This window comes from Panthera pardus, unplaced genomic scaffold, assembly GCF_024362965.1.
Source record: "Panthera pardus isolate Hobbes unplaced genomic scaffold, ASM2436296v1 HiC_scaffold_13, whole genome shotgun sequence".
NCBI lineage: Eukaryota > Metazoa > Chordata > Mammalia > Carnivora > Felidae > Panthera > Panthera pardus.
Window position 1 is genome coordinate 81,946,408 of NW_026526688.1, and position 25,298 is coordinate 81,971,705.

At 36.7% G+C, this 25,298-nt stretch overlaps 1 protein-coding gene across 7 annotated transcripts in view; it reads left to right on the forward strand.

Moving 5' to 3' along the window:
• Nucleotides 1–25,298, forward strand: part of ANAPC10 (anaphase promoting complex subunit 10) — a 107,377-nt gene that overhangs the window by 28,404 nt on the left and 53,675 nt on the right. For 5 of the 7 annotated variants that reach the window (XM_019420588.2, XM_019420599.2, XM_019420566.2 and 2 more), the window contains exon 4: nt 22,162–22,282. In XM_019420588.2, the coding sequence (XP_019276133.1) occupies nt 22,162–22,282 (121 nt within the window). Of the gene's footprint in view, nt 1–22,161; nt 22,283–22,887; nt 22,918–25,298 lie in introns of all 7 variants that reach the window. The other 2 variants (XM_053901221.1, XM_053901220.1) reach the window with 2 other exon arrangements.

A 25,298-nucleotide genomic window follows, 5' to 3' on the forward strand; every position in this document is an offset into this window, starting at 1 on the left:
TGAATCACAGGTTCAATTTGGTTGTCACGTCTCTTTAGTCTCCTTTAATCTGGAACATTTCTTCACTCTTAACTTTCATGATCTTGGCACTTTTAAAGATAATAGGCCAGTTATTTAGTTTTATTTATTTTTAATACATTTCTTAAAAAGTTTATTTATTTATTTTGAGAGACAGAATGTGGGGGAGAGGCAGAGAGACAGGGAAAGAGAATTCCAGGCAAGCTCCTTACTGCAGAGACTGATCCAGGACTCAAACTCATGAACTATGAGATCGTGACCTGGGTGGAAGTTGGAGGCTTAACTGACTGAGCCACACAGGTGCCCCTAGACCAGTTATGTTAACGAATGTCCCTCAATTTGCGTTTTATAATGTCTATACTTTCTGCTCAGTCATCTCTGTTGATTAGTTTTAGGTTTTTAAAAAGTACTAGTTAACAGATGAACACTAGGACCTATCTTGTGGCAGCACTGTGGTTTCAGCACTCAGACATCTTTGTAAAAAGGCAGTTGTGCAATTAGTGAATAGTTTATTGCATTTCTCCCTTATTTTCTTTTTTTTTTTAATATATGAAATTTATTGTCAAATTGGTTTCCATACAATACCCAGTGCTCATCCCAAAAGATGCCCTCTTCAATGCCCATCATCCCCCTCCCCTCCCTCCCACCCCCCATCAACCCTCAGTTTTTTTCAGTTTTTAAGAGTCTCTTATGTTTTGGCTCCCTCCCTCTCTCTTTTTTTTTTTTTTTCCTTTTTTTTCCCCTTCCCCTCCCCCATGAGAAATTTGGTAAGTTTGTCAGGATCCACATAAGAGTGAAAACATGTGGTATCTGTCTTTCTCTGTATGGCTTATTTCACTTAGCATAACACTCTCCAGTTCCATCCACTTTGCTACAAACAGCCATATTTCATTCTTTCTCATTGCCACGTAGTACTCCATTGTGTATATAAACCACAATTTCTTTATCCATTCATCAGTTGATGGACATTTAGGCTCTTTCCACAATTTGGCTATTGTTGAGAGTGCTGCTATAAACATTGGGGTACAGTGCCTCTGTGAGTCAGCACTCCTGTATCCTTTGGATAAATTCCTAACAGTGCTACTGCTGGGTCATAGGGTAGGTCTATTTTTAATTTTTTGAGGAACCTCCACACTGTTTTCCAGAGCGGCTGCACCAGTTTGCATTGCCACCAACAGTGCAAAAGGGTTCCGTTTCTCCACATCCTCTCCAGCATCTATAGTCTCCTGATTTGTTCATTTTGGCCACTCTGATTGGCGTGAGGTGATATCTGAGTGTGGTTTTGATTTGTATTTCTCTGATGAGGAGCGATGTTGAGCATCTTTTCATGTGCCTGTTGGCTATCTGGATGTCTTCTTTAGAGAAGTGTCTATTCATGTTTTCTGCCCATTTCTTCACTGGATTATTTGTTTTTTGGGTGTGGAGTTTGGTGAGCCCTTTATAGATTTTGGATACTAGCCCTTTGTCCGATATGTCATTTGCAAATATCTTTTCCCATTCTATTGGTTGCCTTTTAGTTTTGTTGATTGTTTCCTTTGCTGTGCAGAAGCTTTTTATCTTCATGAGGTCCCAATAGTTCATTTTTGCTTTTAATTCCCTTGCCTTTGGGGATGTGTCAAGTAAGAAATTGCTGCAGCTGAGGTCAGAGAGGTCTTTTCCTGCTTTCTCCTCTAGGGTTTTGATGGTTTCCTGTCTCACATTCAGGTCCTTTATCCATTTTGAGTTTATTTTTGTGAATGGTGTAAGAAAGTGGTCTAGTTTCAACCTTCTGCATGTTGCTGTCCAGTTCTCCCAGCACCATTTGTTAAAGAGAGTGTCTTTTTTCCATTGGATGTTCTTTCCTGCTTTGTCAAAGATTAGCTGGCCATACGTTTGTGGGTCTAGTTCTGGGGTTTCTATTCTATTCCATTGGTCTATGTGTCTGTTTTTGTGCCAATACCATGCTGTCTTGATGATGACAGCTTTGTAGTAGAGGCTAAAGTCTGGGATTGTGATGCCTCCTGCTTTGGTCTTCTTCTTCTTCAAAATTACTTTGGCTATTTCGGGCCTTTTGTGGTTCCATATGAATTTTAGGATTGCTTGTTCTAGCTTCGAGAAGAATGCTGGTGCAATTTTGATTGGGATTGCATTGAATGTGTAGATAGCTTTGGGTAGTATTGACATTTTAACAATATTTATTCTTCCAATCCATGAGCACAGAATGTTTTTCCATTTCTTTATATCTTCTTCAATTTCCTTCATAAGCTTTCGATAGTTTTCAGCATACAGATCTTGTACATCTTTGGTTAGATTTATTCCTAGGTATTTTGTGCTTCTTGGTGCAATTGTGAATGGGATCAGTTTCTTTATTTGTCTTACTGTTGCTTCATTATTAGTGTATAAGAATGCAACTGATTTCTGTACATTGATTTTGTATCCTGCAACGTTGCTGAATTCATGTATCAGTTCTAGCAGACTTTTAGTGGAGTCTATCGGATTTTCCATGTATAATATCATGTCATCTGCAAAAAGTGAAAGCTTGACTTCATCTTTGCCAATTTTGATGCCTTTGATTTCCGTTTGTTGTCTGATTGCTGATCCTAGCACTTCCAACACTATGTTAAACAACAGCAGTGAGAGTGGACATCCCTGTCGTGTTCCTGATCTCAGGGCAAAAGCTCTCAGTTTTTCCCCATTGAGGATGATATTAGCTGTGGGCTTTTCATAAATGGCTTTTATGATGTTTAAGTATGTTCCTTCTATCCTGACTTTCTCGAGGGTTTTTCTTAAGAAAGGATGCTGAATTTTGTCAAATGCTTTTTCTGCATCAATTGACAGGATCACATGGTTCTTTTCTTTTATTAATGTGATGTATCATATTGGTTGATTTGCGAATGTTGAACCAGCCCTTCATCCGAGGAATGAATCCCACTTGATCATGGTGAATAATTATTTTTATAAGCTGTTGAATTCGATTTGCTAGTATCTTATTGAGAATTTTTGCATCCATATTCATCAGGGATATTGGCCTGTAGTTCTCTTTTTTTACTGGGTCTCTGTCTGGTTTAGGAATCAAAGTAATACTGGCTTCATAGAATGAGTCTGGAAGTTTTCCTTCCCTTTCTATTTTTTGGAATAGCTTGAGAAGGATAGGTATTATCTCTGCTTTAAATGTCTGGTAGAATTCCCCAGGGAAGCCATCTGGTCCTGGACTCTCATTTGTTGTGAGATTTTTGATAACTGATTCAATTTCTTCACTGGTTATGGGTCTGTTCAAGCTTTCTGTTTCCTCCTGTTTGAGTTTTGGAAGCGTGTGGGTGTTTAGGAATTTGTCCATTTCTTCCAGGTTGTCCAGTTTGGTGGCATATAATTTTTCATAGTATTCCCTGACAATTGCTTGTATTTCTGAGGGATTGGTTGTAATCATTCCATTTTCATTCATGATTTTATCTATTTGGGTCATCTCCCTTTTCTTTTAGAGAAGCCTGGCTAGAGGTTTGTCAATTTTGTTTATTTTTTCAAAAAACCAACTCTTGGTTTCATTGATCTGCTCTACAGTTGTTTTAGATTCTATATTGTTTATTTCTGCTCTGATCTTTATTTCTCTTCTTCTGCTGGGTTTGGGGTGTCTTTGCTGCTCTGCTTCTATTTCCTTTAGGTGTGCTGTTAGATTTTGTATTTAGGATTTTTCTTGTTTCTTGAGATAGGCCTGGATTGCAATGTATTTTCCTCTCAGGACTGCCTTCGCTGTATCCCAAAGCGTTTCGATTGTTGTATTTTCATTTTCGTTTGTTTCCATATATTTTTAAATTTCTTCTCTAATTGCCTGGTTGACCCATTCATTCTTTAGTAGGGTATTCTTTAACCTCCATGCTTTTGGAGGTTTCCAGACTTTTTCCTGTGGTTGATTTCAAGCTTCATAGCATTGTGGTCCGAAAGTATGCATGGTATAATCTCAATTCTTGTATACTTATGAAGGGCTGTTTTGTGACCCAGTATGTGATCTATCTTGGAGAATGTTCCATGTGCACTCGAGAAGAAAGTATATTCTGTTGCTTTGGGATGCAGAGTTCTAAATATATCTGTCAAGTCTATCTGATCCAATGTATCATTCAGGGCCCTTGTTTCTTTATTGACCGTGTGTCTAGATGATCTCTCCATTTCTGTAAGTGGAGTGTTAAAGTCCCCTGCAATTACCACATTCTTATCAATAAGGTTGCTTATGTTTATGAGTAATTGTTTTATATATTTGGGGGCTCCCGTATTCGGTGCATAGACATTTATAATTGTTAGGTCTTCTTGATGGATAGACCCTGTAATTATTATATAATGCTTTTCTTCGTCTCTTGTTACACCCTTTAATTTTTTTTTTTTAATTTTTTTTTTTAAGTTTATTTATTTTTGGGACAGAGAGAGACAGAGCATGAATGGGGGAGGGTCAGAGAGAGAAGGAGACACAGAATCTGAAACAGGCTCCAGGCTCCGAGCTGTCCGCACAGAGCCCGACGCGGGGCTCGAACCCACCGACCGCAAGATCATGACCTGAGCCGAAGTCAGCCGTTCAACCGACTGAGCCACCCAGGCGCCCCTACACCCTTTAATTTAAAGTCTAGTTTTTCTGATATAAGTATGGCTACTCCAGCTTTCTTTTGACTTCTAGTAGCATGATAAATAGTTCTCCATCCCCTCACTTTCAATCTGAAAGTGTCCTCAGGTCTAAAATGAGTCTTTTGTAGACAGCAAATGTATGGGTCTTGTTTTTTTATCCATTCTGATCCCTATGTCTTTTGGTTGGCTCATTTAGTCCATTTACATTCAGTGTTATTATAGAAAGATATGGGTTTAGCATCATTGTGATGTCTGTATGTTTCATGCTTGTAGCGATGTCTCTGGTACTTTGTCTCATAGGATCCCCCTTAGGATCTCTTGTAGGGCTGGTTTAGTGGTGACGAATTCCTTCAGTTTTTGTTTGTTTGGGAAGACCTTTATCTCTCCTTGTATTCTAAATGACAGACTTGCTGGATAAAGTATTCTCGGCTGCATATTTTTTTCTGTTCATCACATTGAAGATCTCCTGCCATTCCTTTCTGGCCTGCCAAGTTTCAGTAGAGAGATCAGTCACGAGTCTTATAGGTCTCCCTTTATATGTTAGGGCACGTTTATCCCTTGCTGCTTTCAGTATTTTCTCTTTATCCTTGTATTTTGCCAGTTTCACTATGATATGTCATGCAGAAGATTGATTCAAGTTACGTCTGAAGGGAGTTCTCTGTGCCTCTTGGATTTCAATGCCTTTTTCCTTCCCCACTTCAGGGAAGTTCTCAGCTATTATTTCTTCAAGTACCCCTTCAGCACCTTTCCCTCTCTCTTCCTCCTCTGGAATACCAATTATGCGTAGATTATTTCTCTTTAGTGCATCACTTAGTTCTCTAATTTTCCCCTCATACTCCTGGATTTTTTTTATCTCTTTTTCTCAGCTTCCTCTTTTTCCATAATTTTATCTTCTAGTTCACCTGTTCTCTCCTCTGTCTCTTCAATCCGAGTCGTGGTTGTCTCCATTTTATTTTGCAGCACATTAATAGCATTTTTTAGCTCCTCCTGGCTGTTCCTTAGTCCCTTGATCTCTGTAGCAATAGATTCTCTGCTTTCCTTTATACTGTTTTCAAGCCCAGCGATTAATTTTATGACTATTATTCTAAATTCACTTTCTGTTATATTGTTTAAATCGTTTTTGATCAGTTAGTTAGCTGTCATTTCCTGGAGATTCTTTTGAGGGGAATTCTTCCATTTCGTCATTTTGGATAGTCTCTGGAGTGGTGAGGAACTGCAGGGCACTTCCCCTGTGCTGTCTTGAATAACTTGTGTTGGTGGGTGGGGCCGCAGTCAGACCTGATGTCTGCCCCCAGCCCACCGCTGGGGCCACAGTCAGACTGGTGTGTATTTTCTCTTCCCCTCTCTTAGGGGCAGGATTCACTGTGGGGTGGCATGGCCCATCTGGGCTACTTGCACACTGCCAGGCTTGTGGTGCTGGGGATCTGGCATATTAGCTGGGGTGGATTGGCAAGGTGCGCAGGGGCAGGAGGGGCAGGCTCAGCTCGCTTTTCCTTCAGAGATCCGCTTCGGGAGGGGCCCTGCGGCACTGGGAGGGAGTCAGACCTGGTGCTGGAGGGATGGATCCACAGAAGCACAGCCTTGGGTGTTTGCGAGGTGCAGGCAAGTTCCCTGGCAGGAACTGGTTCCCTTTGGGATTTTGGCTGGGGGACGGGCGAGGGAGATGGCGCTGGCAAGTGCCTTTGTTCCCTGCCAAACTGAGCTCTGTCGTCCTGTCCCGGGGCTCAGCAACTCTCCCTCCCTTTGTCCTCCAGCCTTCCCGCTTTCCGAGCAGAGCTGTTAACTTATGACCTCCCAGATGCTAAGTCCTGCTTGCTGTCGGAACACACTCCGTCCGGCCCCTCCGCTTTTGCAAGCCAGACCCGGGGCTCTGCTTGGCCGGCGGGCCGCCCCTCTGCCCCGGCTCCCTCCCGCCAGTCCGTGCAGCGCGCACCGCCTTGCCGCCCTTCCTACCCTCTTCCGTGGGCCTCTCATCTGCGCTTGGCTCCGGAGACTCCGTTCTGCTAGTCTTCTGGTGGTTTTCTGGGTTAGTTAGGCAGGTGTAGGTGGAATCTAAGTGACCAGCAGGACACAGTGAGCCCAGTGTCCCTCTCCCTTATTTTCAAAAAGCAGAGCAAATGGAAAGATCAAAGTGCTGATGCCGTTAAAAAAATAATAGGTAGTAGGGGGTGCCTGGATGGCTTAGTTAGTTAGGTGTCTGACTCTTGGTTTCAGCTCAGGTCACGATCTCATGGTTTATGAGATTGAGCTCCGCATTGGGCTCTGCACCGACAGCAAGGAGCATGTTTGGGATTCTCTGCCTGCCTCTCCCCACTTGTGCTCTATCTCTCTCAAAATAAATAAATTAATTTTAAAAAATAGGTACTAAGCTAAAGACAATTGCAACTACATTAGAAATTGTCAACCTCAACTGGATATTTATTGGACTTTACCAGTCAACTACACTTTGAGTTATGAATGAAAAAAAATTAAAGGAAATGTTAGAAATTTACTGTCAAGGATTATGACTAAAACGTGATATAATTTAGGATGGGGTAACTTTTTTTAGTTCTTAGGAGCCAACTTTCATACCTCCATTATGTAAGTCCCATGCTCAACTTTCTTCCATTTGATTTTCATATTGTGTTTGTGAGTATATTATGCACTAATTTAACACTTCCTGTGTTGAAAAAATTAGATTACAAATAAGCTTGAAAGAGGTTCAATTGGGAATTTATACAGTTAACCCTTGAACAGCACAGGGGTTAGGGACTCTCCTGTGCAGTTGAAAATTTGCGTGTAACTTTTGAATCCCCAAAAACTTAACTAGTAATAGCTTATTGTTGACTGGAATCCTTATCAATAACATAGTTGATTAACACATATCATGTATGTTATGTGTATTATAATACACTGTATCCTTACAGTAAAGCTAGAAAAAATGTTATTAAGAAAATCATAAGGAAAATACATTTGCAGTCCTATACTGTGTTTGTTGAAAAAAATCTGAGTATGAGTGGACCATGCAGTTCAAACTCATGTTCTTCAAGGGTCAACTGTATTTTGTTAAGTTGAAACAGAATTTTTGACTCCTTAGATATTCTTTCCTTCACAGAAAATAAACAACTTTTAATTCTTGTAGCAGTCCCTTGGCTAGTTGAGCATGTAGATTTTAGTAATAATTGGTATGTATTATCGATGTGTCAAGATGGACTTGAAGTGCATAATCACAAGGTAGAATTTACTTTTATACTTCATTGTGCTTTTAAATTAGGGGCACATTCTTTCCTTGCCCTGGATGATAATTCTCCTGGCTGTTAGTATGACATTTTGGGGTAGTATAAACAGTTCTGTCTTCATTTCAAATAGAAAAACAGAGAAATTAAAAATGTCTTCAAGTAGCAAAATTTAGAAATTAAAACATTTCATCCTAGCTATAGTGATAAGCTAGCCATCCTGACTAATAGTGAAAGCCTCAGACTTGCTTTAAAGTTTCTTTTAAGGTTTCTTCCTCTCCTTAAGCTTCAATCTGTTGTAATTGGAAGAAGGTGTGGTTTGCTTTTCTTTCCCTACCTAGCTTTTATTTGTCTTCTTCTGAATTCTTAATTAATTTCTGAACTCCCCAAGCCTGCTAGTATGGGAGTGGAGGAGGAAAACTTACAATTGCCAGTTCTATCTTGATGATCCAGAGTTGGTGCTCTCCTTACTTGACTGTATGTTTTAAAGCTAACTCTATCTTATGGATGCTTTTGTGGGTTGAATCTAGTTACACAATCACTTAATGCTATGGATAATTCACCTGCAATTCTTTTGATGAAGGTGCATTTATCATTTACTCCTTCCTCAAATCCTAGGCCTCTGGTGATACCTCTAGCTTCCTGCAGAGGACTGTTCTTTCTTACTAGACAGAAACTAATATAACCTGCCAGGTTATCAGGTTGATGAAGTTCTATTCAGGCTGATGAAGTTTCTAGTATGCTGAGGCTTTTTTTTAGTGAATAGGTGTTGGAATTTCTCAAATGCCACTTCTGCATCTATTTATGTGATCATATGGTTTTTCTTCTTTAGTCTGTTGAGATGGTGATTTCATTGATTTTTAAATTATAAAATATACATAAGATATACCATTTTTAAGTGTATAGTTTAGTGGCATAAATTGCATTCACATTGTGGTACTGTCACCACTATCCATCTCTAGAACTTTTTATCATCCCAAACCCAAATTCTGCACTCATTGAACAGTAACTCTCCACCCCCTCCTTTCCCCAGTTCATGATCAACACTGTTTAACTTACCTTTCTCTGTATTTAACTGTTTTTCTTTTTCTGTATTAATCTGTATTTGATCTATGTATTTAACTGTTCTAGGCATCTCATGTAAATGCAATCATATAATATTTGTCGTTTGGTATCGAGCTTAACTTAGCATATGTGTACAAGGTCCATCCATGTACTATGTGTCAGAATTTCATTCCCTTTTAAGTCTGAATAATATTCTCTTGTATGAATATACCACATTTTGTTAATCCCTTCATTTACCGATGGACATTTGGATTATTTTCACCCTATGGCTATTGTTAATAACGCTGCTGTGAACATGAATGTACAAGTTATTTTTGTGTGTATACTCAGAAGTGGAATTGCCTGATCAATGGTAATTCTGTGTTTGGTTTTTTGGGTACCGCCATACTGATTTCCACAGCAGCTGCACCATTTTACAACCCACCTGCCTCACACCACCAGCACTATACAAGCCATCCAATTTCTCTAAATCCATGCCAACACTTATTTCCTTCCTTCTTTCTTTCTTTTCTTCCTTCCTTTCTCTCTTTTTTTAAAAAAGTTTATTTTGACGTAGAGATAGAGAGAGTGCAGGAGAGGCAGAGAAAGAGGGAGAGAGAGAACCCCAAGCAGACTCCCATGCTGTCAGCACAGAGCCTGATGCAGGGCTCAGATTCACAACTTCGAAATCATGACCTGAGTCGAAATCAAGAATTGGAAGAAGCTTAACCAACTGAGCCACCCACGTGCCCCTATCTTTTCTTTTATACCTGGTGTTGATATTTTTTATCATTTCTCTTTTTGGTTTTCCTGGTCAGACTAGCTAGAGATTTATCAATTTTATTGATCTTTACTATTAGCTTATTAAGTGTATGTCTTTCTTTGTCTAATGTTAAGTTTTAGAATGTTAGTAGTAGCTCTGAGATTTACAATACACATCTTCAACTTATCACAGTCTACCTTCAAATAATATAACATTTCACATAAAATACAAGAATCTTACTACTCTTTACTCCTATTTTCACATTTTCCTTTATGCTGCTATTGTCATTTACTTTATTTCTACATTTGTTACAAAGCTCAAAACATATTGTTTTAAAGTATCTTTAGAAAACTTTTTAAATGTGAAAAATGTTTTGTGTTTGCGCACATATTTATCATTTACAGTGCTCTTTATTCTTTTTCATAGATTCACATTTCTGTCTGGTATTGTCTTTCCTTCTAAAGGAAAACAAAGAACTTTCTTTAACATTACTCATAATGCAAATTTATTGGTGATCAATTCTCACAGCTTTTGTTTGAAAATGTTTTGTCTTCATTTAAAAAATATCTTTCACTGGGTATTGAATTCTAGGTTGTTTCTTTCCTTTAACACTTTAAAGATGCTGTTCATCATTATTTCTGATATGAAGTTTGTTGTCTTATCTTTGTTTCTCTGTATTTAATGTGTCTCCCCATGTCCCCACCACAGCTTTTAAGATTTTTTTATCACTATTTTTTTTAAGCAGTGTGATTATGACTTATCATTATATGGATTTCTTTATGTTTATCCTTTTATAGTTCATTGACCTTTTGAATCTGTGGGTAGTTTTTATCAAATTTGGAAAAATTTTGGCTATAATTTTTTCAAATGCTTTCTATTTACCCCATTTTTTCCCCCTGGGACTCATACATGTTAGTCTGCCTTATACTATTATTCTGTTTATTTATTTTATTTATTTACTTTGTAATGTTTATTTATTTTTGAGACAGAGGGTGACAGAGTGCAAGTGGGGGAGGGTCAGAGAAAGAGGTCTGAGCTGTCAGCATAGAACCTGATGTGGGGCCCGAACGCATGAACCACGAGATCATGACCTGAGCCGAAATCAGTTGCTCAACAGACTAAGCCACCCAGGCACCTCTATTATTCTATTTATTTTAATGAGGGATGAGAGCTCTTTGTTTTCTATGGTTTATTTTGGAGAGTTTCTAGAGTTATATCATTATGTTCGTGATCTTCTGCAGTGTTTAAAATGCTGTTAATCCCATCCAGTGAATTTCTTGTGTCAGATTGTTTTTCATGTCCACAAATTCCATTTAAAAAAGCATTTTTCATCTTTCCACATTATGCTCATGTTTTCTTTTAATTCTTTGAACATCTTTAAGGCAGGCTATATTTTCCAGTATGCCCACAATATTACTTTCTAATACACATGCTCTTCTACAACTTTGCTGCTGCCTAATCAAGACATGGCATCTGTGTCTCCTCAATTGAAATGGGTCAGGCCCTTGTGGATCTCTTGCTTGATGGTAAAGATATTATGACACTGTCATTTCTAATACTAAGTCATAAAATGTGTATAACTTCTGCCTTGTTTTCTCTCTTTTATGTGATAACCATTTGCCTTGCTGTGAGAAAACCCACATCAAATGGAGAAGCCCATGAAAAAATGAATCAAAGGTCAAAGCCTTAGCTAAGCTCTCATCTAACAACCAGTACCAGCTTTCTTTCCATATTAGTGAATCATCTTGGAAGCAGATCCTTTAGATCTCAAGTCAAGTTGTCACACCTGATGCTGTGTAGAACTTCCCTTCTGAGCCTTGCCCAAATTCCAGATTCATAAAATAATGATTATTTTTTAAGCCAGAAAGTTTTTTTTAATGTTTGTTTATTTTTGAAAGACAGAGACAGACACAGAGCATGAGCGGGGGAGGGGCAGAGAGAGACAGAAACACAGAATCCAAAGCAGGCTCCAGGCTCTGAGCTGTCAGCATAGAGCCTGACACAGGTCTTGAACCCATGAGCCGAGAGGTCATAACCTAAACTGAAGTCCGATGCTTAACTCACAGAGCCACTCAGGTGCCCCTAAGCCACAAAGTTTTGAATGGTTTGCTATATACATGTAGGTATTTATATTTTCTCTTTTAATTCTGTCATCTCAGAACACTTCTTCAGAACAGTGGTGTATAACTGGGGGGAAGTTCTGACTCCTTTGAGAATATGATGGAAGCTATAAAGCATCTTCCATGAAAATTAATACATACCTGTTCATGTGGGTTTTCTTTCTGAGCTGTCCATGGACATCTGGTGATCATCCCTATGGAGGGCTTGGGGCCCTCCCAAACCTTCTGTTATGTTAGCTGATTATTTTTTAAATTTTTACTTAAATTATAGTTAGTTAACATACAGTACAATATTGGTTTCAGGAATAGAATTCGGTGATTTATCACTTATGTCCCACTCCCAGTGCTCATCTTAACAACTGTCCTCCTTATTACCCATCACCCATCTAGCCCACACCCCGCCCATCTCTCTCCATCAACCCTCAGTTTGTACTCTATCATTAAGAGTCCCTTATGGTGACTTTCCCTCTCTCTCTCCTTGTTTCCTCCCCACTTTATGTTCATCTGTTTTGCTTTTTTGAATTCCACAGTGAGTGAAATCATATGGTATTTGCCTTTCCCTGACTGACTTATTTCACCTAGCATGTATCATGCTCTATCCACGCCATTGCAAATGTAAAGATTTCATTCTTTTTGCTGGCTGAGTAATATTCCAATGTCTATATGTAGCACATCTTCCTTACCCATTCATCAGTTGATGGACATTTGAGCTCTTTCTATAGTTTAGCTATTGTTGATAATGCTGCTATATACATTGAGGTGTATGTACCTGTTTCAATCTGTATTTTTGTATCCTTTGAGTAAATACCTAGTAGTGCAATTACTGTATCATAGGATGGTTCTATTTTTTACTTTTTGAGAAACCTTCATATAGTTTTCCAGAGTGGCTGCCCCAGTTTGCATTCCTACCAATAGTGCAAGAGGGGTCCCATTTTCCACATCCTTGCCAACATCTGTTGTTTCCTGAGTTGTTAGTTTTAGATACTCTGACTGGTGTGAAGCATATCTCAGTGTGGTTTTGATTTGTATTTCCCTGGTGATGAGTGATGTTGAGCATCTTTTCATGTTTCTGTTAGTTATCTGGATGTCTTCTTTGGAAAGTGTCTATTCATGTCTTCTATCCATTTTTTAACTGGATTATCTTTCTTTGTTTGATCAGTTCTTTATAGATTTTAGATACTAACCCTTTATCAGACATGTCATTTGCAAATGTCTTTTCCCATTCTGTAGGTTACCTCTTAGTTTTCTTGATTGTTTCCTTTGCCATGCAGTTTTTTTTTTATCTTGATGAAGTCCGAGAATAGTTCATGTTTGCTTTTGTCTCTGTTGCCTCTGGCGACGTGTCCGTAAAAAATTGCTCCAGCTGAGGTCGGAAAGACTGCTGCTTGTGTTCTCCTCTAGAATTTTGATGGATTCCCGCATCACATTTAGGTCTTTCATCCATTTTGAATTTATTTTTGTGTATGGTGTAAGAAAGTGGTCCAGTTTCATTCTTCTGCATGTTGATGTCGAGTTTTCCCAGCACCATTTGTTGAAGAGACCATCTTTTTTCCATTGTATATTTCCTGCTCTGTTGAAGATTAGTTGACCTTATGGTTGTGGGTCCATTTCTGGGTTTTCTATTGAATGTGTAAATTGCTTTGGGTAATATAGACATTTTAACAATGTTTGTTCTTGTAATCCATGCACATGGAATGTTTTTTCCATTTCTTTGCATCCTCCTTAATTTCTTTCATAAGCATTCTATAGTTTTCAGAATACAGATCTCTAACTCTTTGGTTAGGTTTATTCCTAGGTATCTTACCGTTTTTGGTGCAATTATAAATGGGATTGATTTCTTGATTTCTTTTTCTGCTGCTTCGTTATTGGTGTATACAAATGCAGTGGATTTCTGTATGTTGATTTTATAACCTGTGGCTTTGCTGAATACATGTATTAGTTCTAGCAATTTTTTGGTGGGGTCTTTCAGGTTTTCTGCAGAGAATATCATGTTATCTGCAAACAGTGTGAGTGTGACTTCTTCCTTACCAATTTAGATGCCTTTTATTTCATTTTGTTGTCTGATTGCTGAGGCTAAGACTTCCAGCACTATGTTAAATAGTAATGGTGAGAGTGGACATCCTTGTTTTGTTCCTGACTATATAGGAAAAGCTCTCAAGTTTTTCCCCATTGAGGATGGTATTAGCTGTGGGTCTTTCATATACGGCCTTTATGATGTTGAGGTATGTTCCATCTATCCCTACTTTGTTGAGGGTTTTTATCAAGAATGGATGCTAGTTTTTCAAATGGGTTTTCTGCATCTGAGAGGAGTATATGGTTCTTACCCTTTCTTGTATTAATGTGGTGTATTATGTTGATTGATTTGCAAACATTGAGTCAATAGTGAACCATGATCAAGTGGAATTTCTTTCTACTGTCCTACAAATCCCACTTGATCGTGGTGAATAATTCTTTTAATGTACTGTTGAATTTGACTTGCTAGTATCTTGTTGAGAATTTTTGTATCCAGGTTCATCAGGGATATTGGCCTGTAATTCTCCCTTTTAGTGGTGTCTTTGTCTTGTCTGGTATCAAGGTAATGCTGGCGTTGTGGAATGAGTTTGGAAGTTTTCCTTCCATGTCTCTTTTTTGGAACACTTTGAGAAGAATTGGTATTAACTCTTCTATAAATACCAGGTAGAATTCACTTGTAAATCCATCTGGTCCTAGACTTTATTTTTTGGTAGTTTTTTGATTACCAATTCAATTTCATTACTTGTAATCATTCTATTCTGATATTCTCTTTCCATTTCTTCTAGATTGCCCAGTTCATTGGCATGTAATTTTTTATAATATTCTCTTATAATTGTATTTCTGTGATATTGGTTGTTATCTCTATTTCATTTGTGATTTTATTTATTTGGGTCCTTTCTCTTACTTTTGAGAAGTCTGGCTAGGGGTTTATTAATTTTATTAATTCTTTCTAAGACCCAGCTGTTAGTTTTGTTGATCTGTTTTTTTGTTTGCTTCTATATTGTTTTTTCTGCTCTAATCTTTATTATTTCCCTTCTCCTACTGGCTTTAGGCTTTATTTGCTGTTCCTTTTCTAGGTCTTTTAGGTTTAAGGTTAGGTTGTATATTTGAGACTTTTCTTGCTTCTTGAGGTAGACCTGTATTGCAATATACTTTTCTCTTAGGACTGCCTTTGCTGCATCCCAAAGGGTTTGGACTGTCGTGTTTTCATTTGCTTCCATCTATTTTTTATTTCTTCTCTAATTTCCTGGTTATCCCATTCATTATTTAGGAGAATATTATTTAGCCTCCATGTATTTGTGATCTTTCCAAATTTTTTCTTGTGGTTGACTGCAAGTTTCATAGCGTTGTGGTCTGAAAATATGCATGGTATAATCTCAGTCTTTTTGTGTTTGTTGAGGGCTGATCTTTGACTCAGTATGTGATCTCTTCTAGAGAGTGTCCCATGTGCACTTGAAAAGAATGTGTATTCTCTTGTTTTAGGATAAACTGTTCCAAATATATCTGTTAAGTCCATTCGTCCAGTGTGTCATTCAAAGCCATAGTTTCCTTGTTGATTTTCTTCTAGATAATCTGTCCATTGTTGTAAATAGGGAGTTAAAGTCCCCTACTATTATTGTATTATTACCAATGAGTTTCTTCATGTTTGTTATTAATTGACTTGTATATTTGGGTGCTCTCAAGTTGGGGGCATCAATATTTATAATTTTTAGATCTTTTAAATATATAGACCCTTAATTATGATATAATGCTCTTCTTCATCCCTTGTTACAGTCTTTGGTTTAAAATCTAGTTTGTCTGATATAAATATGGCTACTCCAGCTTTCTCTTGATGTCCGTGAACATGATAGATGTTTCTCCATCCCTTCACTTTCAATCTAGAGGTGTCTTTAGGTTTAAACTGAGTCTCTTGTAGGCAGCATATAGATGGGTCCTGTTTTTTGGTTTTTTTTAATCCATTTTGATACGCAGTATCTTTTGATTAGAGTATTTAGTGCATTTACATTCAATGATTTTTGAAAGATAGGAATTTATTGCCATTATGTTACCTATAAAGTTGGTGTTTCTGGTGATGTTCTCTGTTCCTTTCTAGTCTTTGTTTCTTTGGTCTTTTGTTCCCCACTCAGAGAGTCCCCTTTAATATATCCTGCTGGGCTGGTTTAGTGGTCATGAACTTCTTTAGTTTTTGTTTGTCTGGGAAACTCTTTATCTCTCCTTCTATTCTGAATGACAGCCCTGCTGGATAAAGTATTCTTGGGTGCATATTTTTCCCATTCAGCATATTGAATGTATCCTGCCATTCCCTCTCAATTACCAAGTTTCTGTGAACATGTCTGCTGTGAATCTGATCTGTTTTCCCTTGTAGGTTAAGGACTTTTTTTCCTTTGCTGCTTTCAGGATTCTTTCCTTGTCTGTGTATTTTGTGAATTTGACTATGATATGTCTAGGTCATCACCCAGTTTTGGTTGAATTTAATGGGAGTTCTCTGTGCTTCTTGGATTTCGATGTCTGTGTCTTTACTCAGATTAGGGACATTTTCAGCTATAATTTTCTCAAACCTTTGCCCCTTTTTTGTCTCTCTTCATCTTCTGGGACTCGTGTGATGTAAATGTTACTATGTCTTAAGAAGTCTCTGAGTTCCCTAAGTCTACCTTTGTGATTGAAACTTTTCTTTCCCTCTTCTTTTCAGCTTCATTATTTTCCATAATTTTATCTTCTATATCACTGATTTGTTTCTCTACTTCATCCATCCATCTTTATTATGGCATCCATTCAGGCTTGCATCTAATTATAGTATTTTTAACTTAGGTCTGACTAGATTTTATTTCCTTTACCTCTGCAGTAAGGGATTCTCTAGTGTCTTCCCTGCTTTTTTCAAGCCCAGCTAGTATTCTTACAGTTGTTGTTTTAAATTCTAGTTTAGACATCTTATCTGTTTTTATTAAATCCCTGGTCATCACTTCTTCCTGTTCTTTCCTTTGAGGTGAATTCCTCTGTCTTGTCATTTTGGAGATGAAAGGAAAAAAAAAGGGGGGAGCTAGATCCTGGGCGTGTTTTTGTCTGCTTGTTAAGTGAAGCTTGATCCAAAATAATAATAATAACAATAACAATTATAGTAATAGTAAAATTTTAAAAATTGCTGTTTCTGTATCAAAAAAAAAAAAAAACAACCCAAAACCCAAAACCCCGAAAGGAAGATAAATCCTGTTTCCCTTAGAGTTGAAGCTTTGCAGCACTCTGTGATCAGTAGACTTGGTGTGTGCAAGGGGTTTATGCTAGTCTTCTGGGGGTGTGGCCTGTTGATCTGATTCTCAGGTGTACTTGCCCTAGTAGAGATGTACCTGCAGGGCAGTCAGGGCTTGGTGTATGTGGCTCCAGCCTCCACTTAGTGGCACTGTTTAGCTCACTGAGCTGATGAGTGGGGTGACAATGGCAATCTCCCCCTATTTCATCCCGGATGGGGGACTTTGCGCCTTTCACTCTTCAGGAAGCACTCACAGAAGAGCAAACAATCATTCTTCCTCTGTCCCCAGCTTCTGCCATATCTCCACCTTTACCCTGCCTACCTCTGAGCTGTCCATGTGGCTGTTTCATCTTTTAGACATCTGCAAGGCACAGACTCACTGACCCCCTGGGGTGGGAGGAGGATCTCACTGCACTGTAGCCCAGGGCTGGTTTGTCCCAGCAAATAGTCACGTGACCTCATAGTGGTTAGGAATTTTTGGGAAAGTGCAGTACAAGGCTGGTGCCAAAGTTTGCTACCCTTAGCTAGTGTCCCCATTCCTATGTTAGTGAACAGGGCAGTTCAATGGCGCTGCCATGTCTTTTGCCCCCAGAGAGGCTGGGCCACCTCTCCCAAGTGCACTGCAAGCAGGGGAATTGTTTTCCCCTTGCAACCCAGAGGATCCTCAGACCAATCTGCTGGCTCCTGGGTCTCCGCCCTCCTTCCCCACTGGAGCATATCGCTAAGTCCACCAGGCATGAACTGGATTCAGATTCTGGTTCTGTGCATAGCTAGATGTGTGACTGAGACTGTTTGCTTAACCCGAATCTGAGCTCAGTTTCCTCATCTGTAGTGTGGACGTGATAATGTATTAAATAGGCATGAGAACTGGTAACAGATCTTCTAATAATAGTGCTTTAAACAGATTGGGGGGGCGACTGGGTGGCTCAGTTGGTTGAGTGTCAGTCAGGTCATGATCTCACTAATTGTGAGATTGTGCCCCTCCCCCCCAGTAAATAAATAAACAAGGTGGGAATTTATTTTCTCTCCCTCTTCATATAAGTGGAGCATGGCAATTCAGGAATGGTATGGTAGCCCTACAGTGTTTTGTAGACCCAGATTCCTTCTCTTTCCATTCTTAGTTCATGAGTTCTGTCCTCAAGGTTACCTCATGATTCAAGATGCCTTTTGGAATTCTACCCATTATGTCCATATCCCAGGTAGCAGGAAGGAGTAGGTGGAGAAGGTAAAGGGGGATGTCTTCCTTTAAAAAAAACCTTTCTTGGGGCATCTGGGTGGCTCAGTCGGTTAAGTGTCCGACTTCAGCTCAGGTCATGATCTCGTGGCTCGTGGGTTTGAGCCCTGTGTTGGACTCTGTGCTGACAGCTTGGAGCCTGGAGCCTGCTTCGGTTTCTGTGTCTCCCTCTCTCTCTGCCCTCTCTCTCTCTCTTGCAAATAAAAAAAATAAACATTAAAAACTTGATTTATAGGGGCGCCTGGGTGGCTCAGTTGGTTAAGTGTCCAACTTCAACTTAGGTCATAATCTCACAGTTCATGGCTTCAAGCCTTGCATTGGGTTCTGTGCTGACAGCTCAGAGCCTGGAGCCTGCTTCGGATTCTGTGTCTCCCTCTCTCCTTTCCCCTCCCCTGCTTATGCTCAAAAAATAAACATTAAGAAATTTTTTTAAAATTTAAAAAAACCTTTCTTTATAAAATACAGTCATTTGGTGTAAATCTAATTGGCCATAACTTAGTCACGTCATCATATCTAGCTTTAAGGGAAGCTAGGGAATATAGTCTTTTAGTAGAATTCCATAAAGAAAGAAGGGAACAGGGGCTGTTAGGTTGTCAACGTGGAGTGTCTGTCTCTAATGTCTTCTCTTGCAATTTCACGGGTTCCCAATGAATTGAAAAATTATTCAGGAGTCAGCAGATGGAGACCAAAGTATCACCCTTGTAAAACTGACAACGCTGATGTTTGAGAAAGGGGCTTACATCTACAGTTAAGTGTATTTGCTAATATTGAACCCTAGAATTAAACAGACTTGCCCATCCAGTTATAAAGGTGCTAGACCAGGTAGAGCCTGCCTCTATTAAATTTGTGGCATGAAGGAACAAAGTCAATGTGTACCTCCTGCCAGCAGCTCTTTCTCAGCAGAAAGGGAGTCATGGGTGAGGAATAGAGAGGCTGGGAATGTTACTTGTGTCATCAGAAATGGGGACATGTTACCCCCTCCCTCTTTCCTTCCTATAGTATTTTACCCTAAATGTTTAGCACAATGCTTGGCTTACAGAGTATGGTGATTATTATTATAATGATGATTTGAGCAATTTAAGTAGCTGCCATGATGTCTCATAATCTACGCATTTAATCTTCCCACATGCATTGCTATTTGACACATAGCATGGTTTTCTGTGCAGTGTTAGTTTTTATATTCACCACGAGATAAAATTGATAAATAATTTTAAAATGCTTTATGGCTACATTTTAGAGTAATAGTTTTTAAACTTTTCGTGAGGTCACAGTTTCTTTTGCAAATGTAATGAAATTATATAATTATGTAATCAGATTATCATATTAAATATGATTTCTGGGAATACATGGATCCCAATTTACGGCAGATAAAATTTAAAGAACTACAGACACGTACATATTTCTGCAAATTGGAACCAATGATTGTTGAGTAAGTTAAGTATAATTAATTAACAGCAAGGTGATATGTGTTAAGGTCATGTGAAGCAGATAGACACATCTTTCAGCTTCAACTGTGCCTGCCTGCATACTAGCTCTTTTACCTTCAGTCAGTTAATATTAACCTGAGTGTTTACTGGTTGCTTTTTTTTTAAATCAGTAAAATGAAGGTGGTAATGGCTTCTGTATCCAAGGTTGAGAAGTGAATTAAATAATACATAAAAAGCTTTACTTCTGGGCCAAAGTTCATTTGCTATTTTGTACTTGTTGCTGTTGTCTTTATAATCATTTGTGTTGTTATTATTCTTTGCTTTTCTAACCTCATCCTGATTATCTTTTATGTTCCAGTGACTAAGTTATCTTAAATTTCATAACTTGGAGATAAAATTATTCTGAACAGCGGAAAGCTTGGCTCTTTAGATCTGCTTTTGTTAAAAAAGAAAAGCAAAAGTCTTCAAGAGTAATCTTCATGATCTTTGATCTCTCCATAATAAGAAAGACCTTTTACTGCCTGCTTCTGGCTCATCAGGAAAAGATCTTTTGTATGCCCTTCAAAATTTCCCCTCTTCCCTTGCTTCCTCTCATGTCTCCTTCGTGGCCCAACAGAAAGAAAGATGTCAGTTTGATACCTCTGGCCTCTTCTGAAAACCTGGTAATGGTATTTATCCTGTCAGCGATTCCTGGGTACTTAGTGTTTTACATCTTGATCTGTCTTTATTATTTGAAGAAAAGTCCTTAACTTTCCCCATTTGTTTTTGATGAATAGCTTGGGCTATAGAAGTTTGGTCCCCACACTAAGAGCTACAGATCCCCTGCTGTTTTTATTGGTTGACTTTTGACACAGACTACTTCTGTTCAAGGAGCTCATTGTTAATAAGTTAGTGCCAGTTTATACCAGAACTTAACTTTTAAAGCATGTTTAAATAGACTTCTTAATGGGTTTTTTTGGTTGATGTTTAAAATTGTCTAGTGTTTTTTTTTCCCCTAATGACCCAAATAGCACATGCTTAATGTAAAAAAAAAATTATTCCAAAAATATATAAATCATAAAAAAAAATAAAGCTCTCTCATAGATCTATTCCACCAAAATAGTCACTTTTAGTGTTTTTGTATGATTCTATCTACATCTTTATATATATATGTGTATATATATATATATGTATATATGTGTATATATATGTATGTGTGTATATATATATATGTGTATATATATATGTGTGTATATATATATATATGTGTGTGTGTATATATATATGTGTGTATATATATGTGTGTGTGTATATATATGTGTGTATATATATATATGTGTGTGTATATATATATATATGTGTATATATATATATGTGTGTGTATATATATATATATATATGTGTGTGTATATATATATATATGTAATGTATACCTATACATATATGTAGGTGTATATGCCTTTAAAATTTTTTTTGTTTTCCCCAAAATGCAATCCTTCTGTATATACTGTTTTGTAATCTGCCTTTTTACCTAACCTGTATATGTGTGATTATTTGAAATAGTTATATAGGATTTCATTGAATAGATATAACTAATTACCTATTGAGGTGGATATTTGAGTTTATAATTTTTTAGTAATTTAACCCCAGGATGGTAAACATTTTTTCCGCATCCATTTTTAAGTATTTGTGTTATTTTTGTTTTTTAATGTATTCTCAGAAGTTGAATTCATGGGTCAAAGGCTGTGTGCCTTACCAGCTCATTATGACAGTAACTTTTTCTAATCAAATTTGGATATTATCAGTCATTTTAATATTTTTTAATATGATAAGAAAACTAATGTCTGTATTTTAATTTATATTTCTTTGATTATTAGAGATTAAAACATTTTCATGTTTTTTGGCTACTTGCTATTTTTTCTGAGATTACTTTTGTGTTTGTGTTTTGTTTTGTCTTTGCTTCTCTTCCTAAGATATATATATATATTTTAAAAACAGAATTTTATTTCTTGCATTACATAATAGATTTTCCTTTAAAACTACACTATTATTGTACAATATGTGCTGTAATATATGTTTATATATTATAAAATTATATTATAAATGATTTTGGTTTTGTTGGACTTAATTTCTTACTTAGCTAGTTATTTTCAAATATTGATATAGGAAATTAAGTAATTAACTAGTAAAAAAAAAAAAACCAAGTTTTTTAGAGTAACTTTTTTGTGTAAAACAGAAATGAAGAGGACTGAAATTCTTAATGCTGTTTGCATGTTAAGGTACCTATTTTAGCTCAACTGTTTTTAATTTACTCACATCTGGTTCTTGACCATGTTCTAGATAAGAGATGCCTGTATGAATGTGTATCTGTATTTTTACTTGTTCTTCATTTTCATCATTGTTGAAATGAAATGGAAATTGTTGATTGAAGTACTCATTTGAGTGAACTGCGATCAGATGTTTTGGATATAATCTTCCCACGTGATAAAGAACATGTTTTTATTTTATTGCTTTTAGAAGAAAAACAACAGTGAAGACATTATGTATTTATGCAGACTACAAATCTGATGAAAGCTATACTCCAAGCAAGATCTCGGTCAGAGTAGGAAATAATTTTCACAATCTTCAAGAAATTCGGGTATGTCTTTCACATTTTTAAAAATATGTTTTCCTGTAACTCTTGCTCTTTAGAGAATGGTTACATTTGACTTTAGATTAGACAGATTAAAATGTTAATATATAAATGGAAAATTATTAATATGTAAGAAAACACTTTAAATTTTTTATATTTAAATTTTTTTTTTAAATTCTGATTGTCATTTTAATTTTTTCCCAGTGTTTTATTATGGAAATTTTTAGACATACAGGAAAATTTAAAGAATTATATAGTGAATCCCAGTATACTCATCTCTTAAATTCTATCTATAATTGTTAATGTTCTGCTGTATTTGCATTATTATAATCTGTCCATCAATTCATCTAATTTTTATATGCAATTCAAAATAAGTTGCAGATATTTGTACATATCACCCCAAATACTTCAGCATGATATATGATAACTAGAGTTATGAATATTTGCTTCAGGTTCATATTTTAAGGTACAGTGTATATATGTTTTGCACAATCTTAATTATGTATTATTTGGTAAGTTTTGACAAATGCAAACATATGTATAACCCCAACTTCTATTAAGATATAGAATATTTTCTTTACCCCATAAAATTCCCTCATATTCCTTCCCAGTCAATCTCCATCTCTATCCTACTCTCAGAGGTAAGTGTTGCTCTAATTTCATTCGTTCATTCATTCATTTTATAGATCAGTTTTGCCTGTTATATAGCATGTCATATAAATGAAATCACAAAAGGTGTAACTTTTTGTAAGGCTTCTTTCATTCAGCCTAATTTTTTGACATTTCATCCTTGTTGTTGCATGTATCAGTACTTCATTCTTTTATATTCTGGAGTTATAGTCCATTGTTTGAATATATCCCAATTTATTTATGTACTATCTAACTTTTTGAAACTGTTAAGATAATGCTTTTGTGACTTGAGTGTTACTAGTCCCAACATGTTTACATTTCATGTACTTTGAATGAGTTTGAACTTTGTATTTATAAAGTTCTGTCCCTTTGCATTTTTTCCTTGTCAGGAAATCTTTGAGCTCAAATAATCATTAAAATCTTTTAAATTAGGTAGTTCTGAGAGATCTGGAAGCACCTGTGATGTTTGAAAGACTTCTGGCTAATTTGTGGCCTGGACTCTTATTTGACTTAGTGTTTATAAGATCTGCCTCTACATTTATATTTCTTCCCTGAATTAGTAATAAAATATTTAATAAAAATCACATATATTTTCATTATTTACTCAATGAATGTGGTGTTGTTCTCTTGTGAAATTTGTTTATGTATTGACAAATAAGAATATGTAAGAACATTTTCATCCACAGGTATTTTGGTTTTTTGTTTTGTTTTGTTTTTTCATCCTTCTTTGAGTTAAGTTTGTTGCTTTTTGAGATGACCACCTGGTCTTATTAATGTTCATTTACTTTTTTTTTTTAATGTTTTTATTTATTTTTGAGAGAGAAAGAGACAGAATGCAAGCAGGGGAGGGGCAGAGAGAGAGGGAGACACAGAACCCAAAGCAGGCTCCATCCAGACTCCAAGCTGTCAACACAGAGCCTGACACGGGGCTCAATCTCATAAACTGTGAGATCATGACCTGAGCCAAAGTTAGACACTTAACCAGCTGAGCCACCCAAGAGCCCCTAAACCAAAAGTATAAACCAGTATAAACAAAGTATAAACTTTGTTAGTTTCTTCATTCACCCCAGTGCTTTTTCATTCAGAATATTTTAAATTCTTTTTATTATCATAATTACATTGGACCTTTTGCTAGCCCTTCTTTTAGTCATATATGATATGTTTAATCAGTGTTTAAAGAACTTTAAAGATGCGAGATATGTACTTCTTATACTTAAACATTTTGTATTTATCAGTGATTGGGTCACTCATATTTATAAGCCTTTTTGGATCATAGCTGGCTTGTTTTGTTTTAAAATTAAAGATTTGTCCCGTAAGCCCTCAGGCAGGTTGAAATATGTGACACACAAAATGTTTTGATCCAAAATGTGTGTGGCCTATATTTGAAGTGTCCACTAGATGTCACTGTTGTCCTTTAATTGATGGTTTCTGTCTAGTTAAGCCCTTAAGTAGTCTTAGTTGTAACTTATTTTTCTTTGAGTATATTTGTTCAAAAATTCTTTCATGCATTTTGGGAAATGTACATCCTCATACATGATTTCTAGCTTTATGTATTAAATATATATATAGTATTCTGTTGTAAATTAGAGAAACTTGAAATGATATTTGGACCATTGCAGATACTTTTAATCTAGTTTTGCTTCTATTCTATAATTTAAGTACTGAAACATTAGCCATATAGAATAAGGGCTCTTTTAGGTAGTCTCTTAATTTTATTCCAAGTGTGTTTATATTTCTGTGTAGTGACCACACAGCCTCATGAGGCCAGTAATACTAAATATTACCAGGTGATAATGTAAGTTGTTTTCCTGAAAAACTTAATGAACATACTGCTTTTCTGCCACAGTTCTCACTAAGGAACCATAATTTTTGTATTTTGCTTTAAAATATTAGTACCGCCTTTGCAGCTCATGATATAAAGTATACTTTATCTTTTAATTATATATCTTTACATGTGATTTACTTTATTTATCTGTTTTTCTAAGTTAAAGAAATAATCTGATATCACTTTGTTTTTTAAGGGAAGATAAGCAGATTATGATTTTATTTCCTACTCTATAGGATCTAAATTGTTATTTCTAAAAAACTCTTTCTTCTAACTCAGATGCTAAGACAAGTGATTAAAATAGTGTTAACTTTTATGAGGTTTTTAGAGCCATCGTTTCATTAGTTATAGGACTGATTTAACTGAGTGGAAAACCCAACTAAATCTTTTTATATTTTTCCATGGAGGCTTGCCCACGGGAGGGTGTAGTGTGTATTGGAGTGTTTAATAGGTTTTCCTTTTTTACTAGAAATTATGGATTTGTTTACTTGAAACACTCTAAAAACCTATTTTCTGTCATTTTATTATTGATTTGAAGTAGTAACTTTTACAAAAATGTAGTTCAGG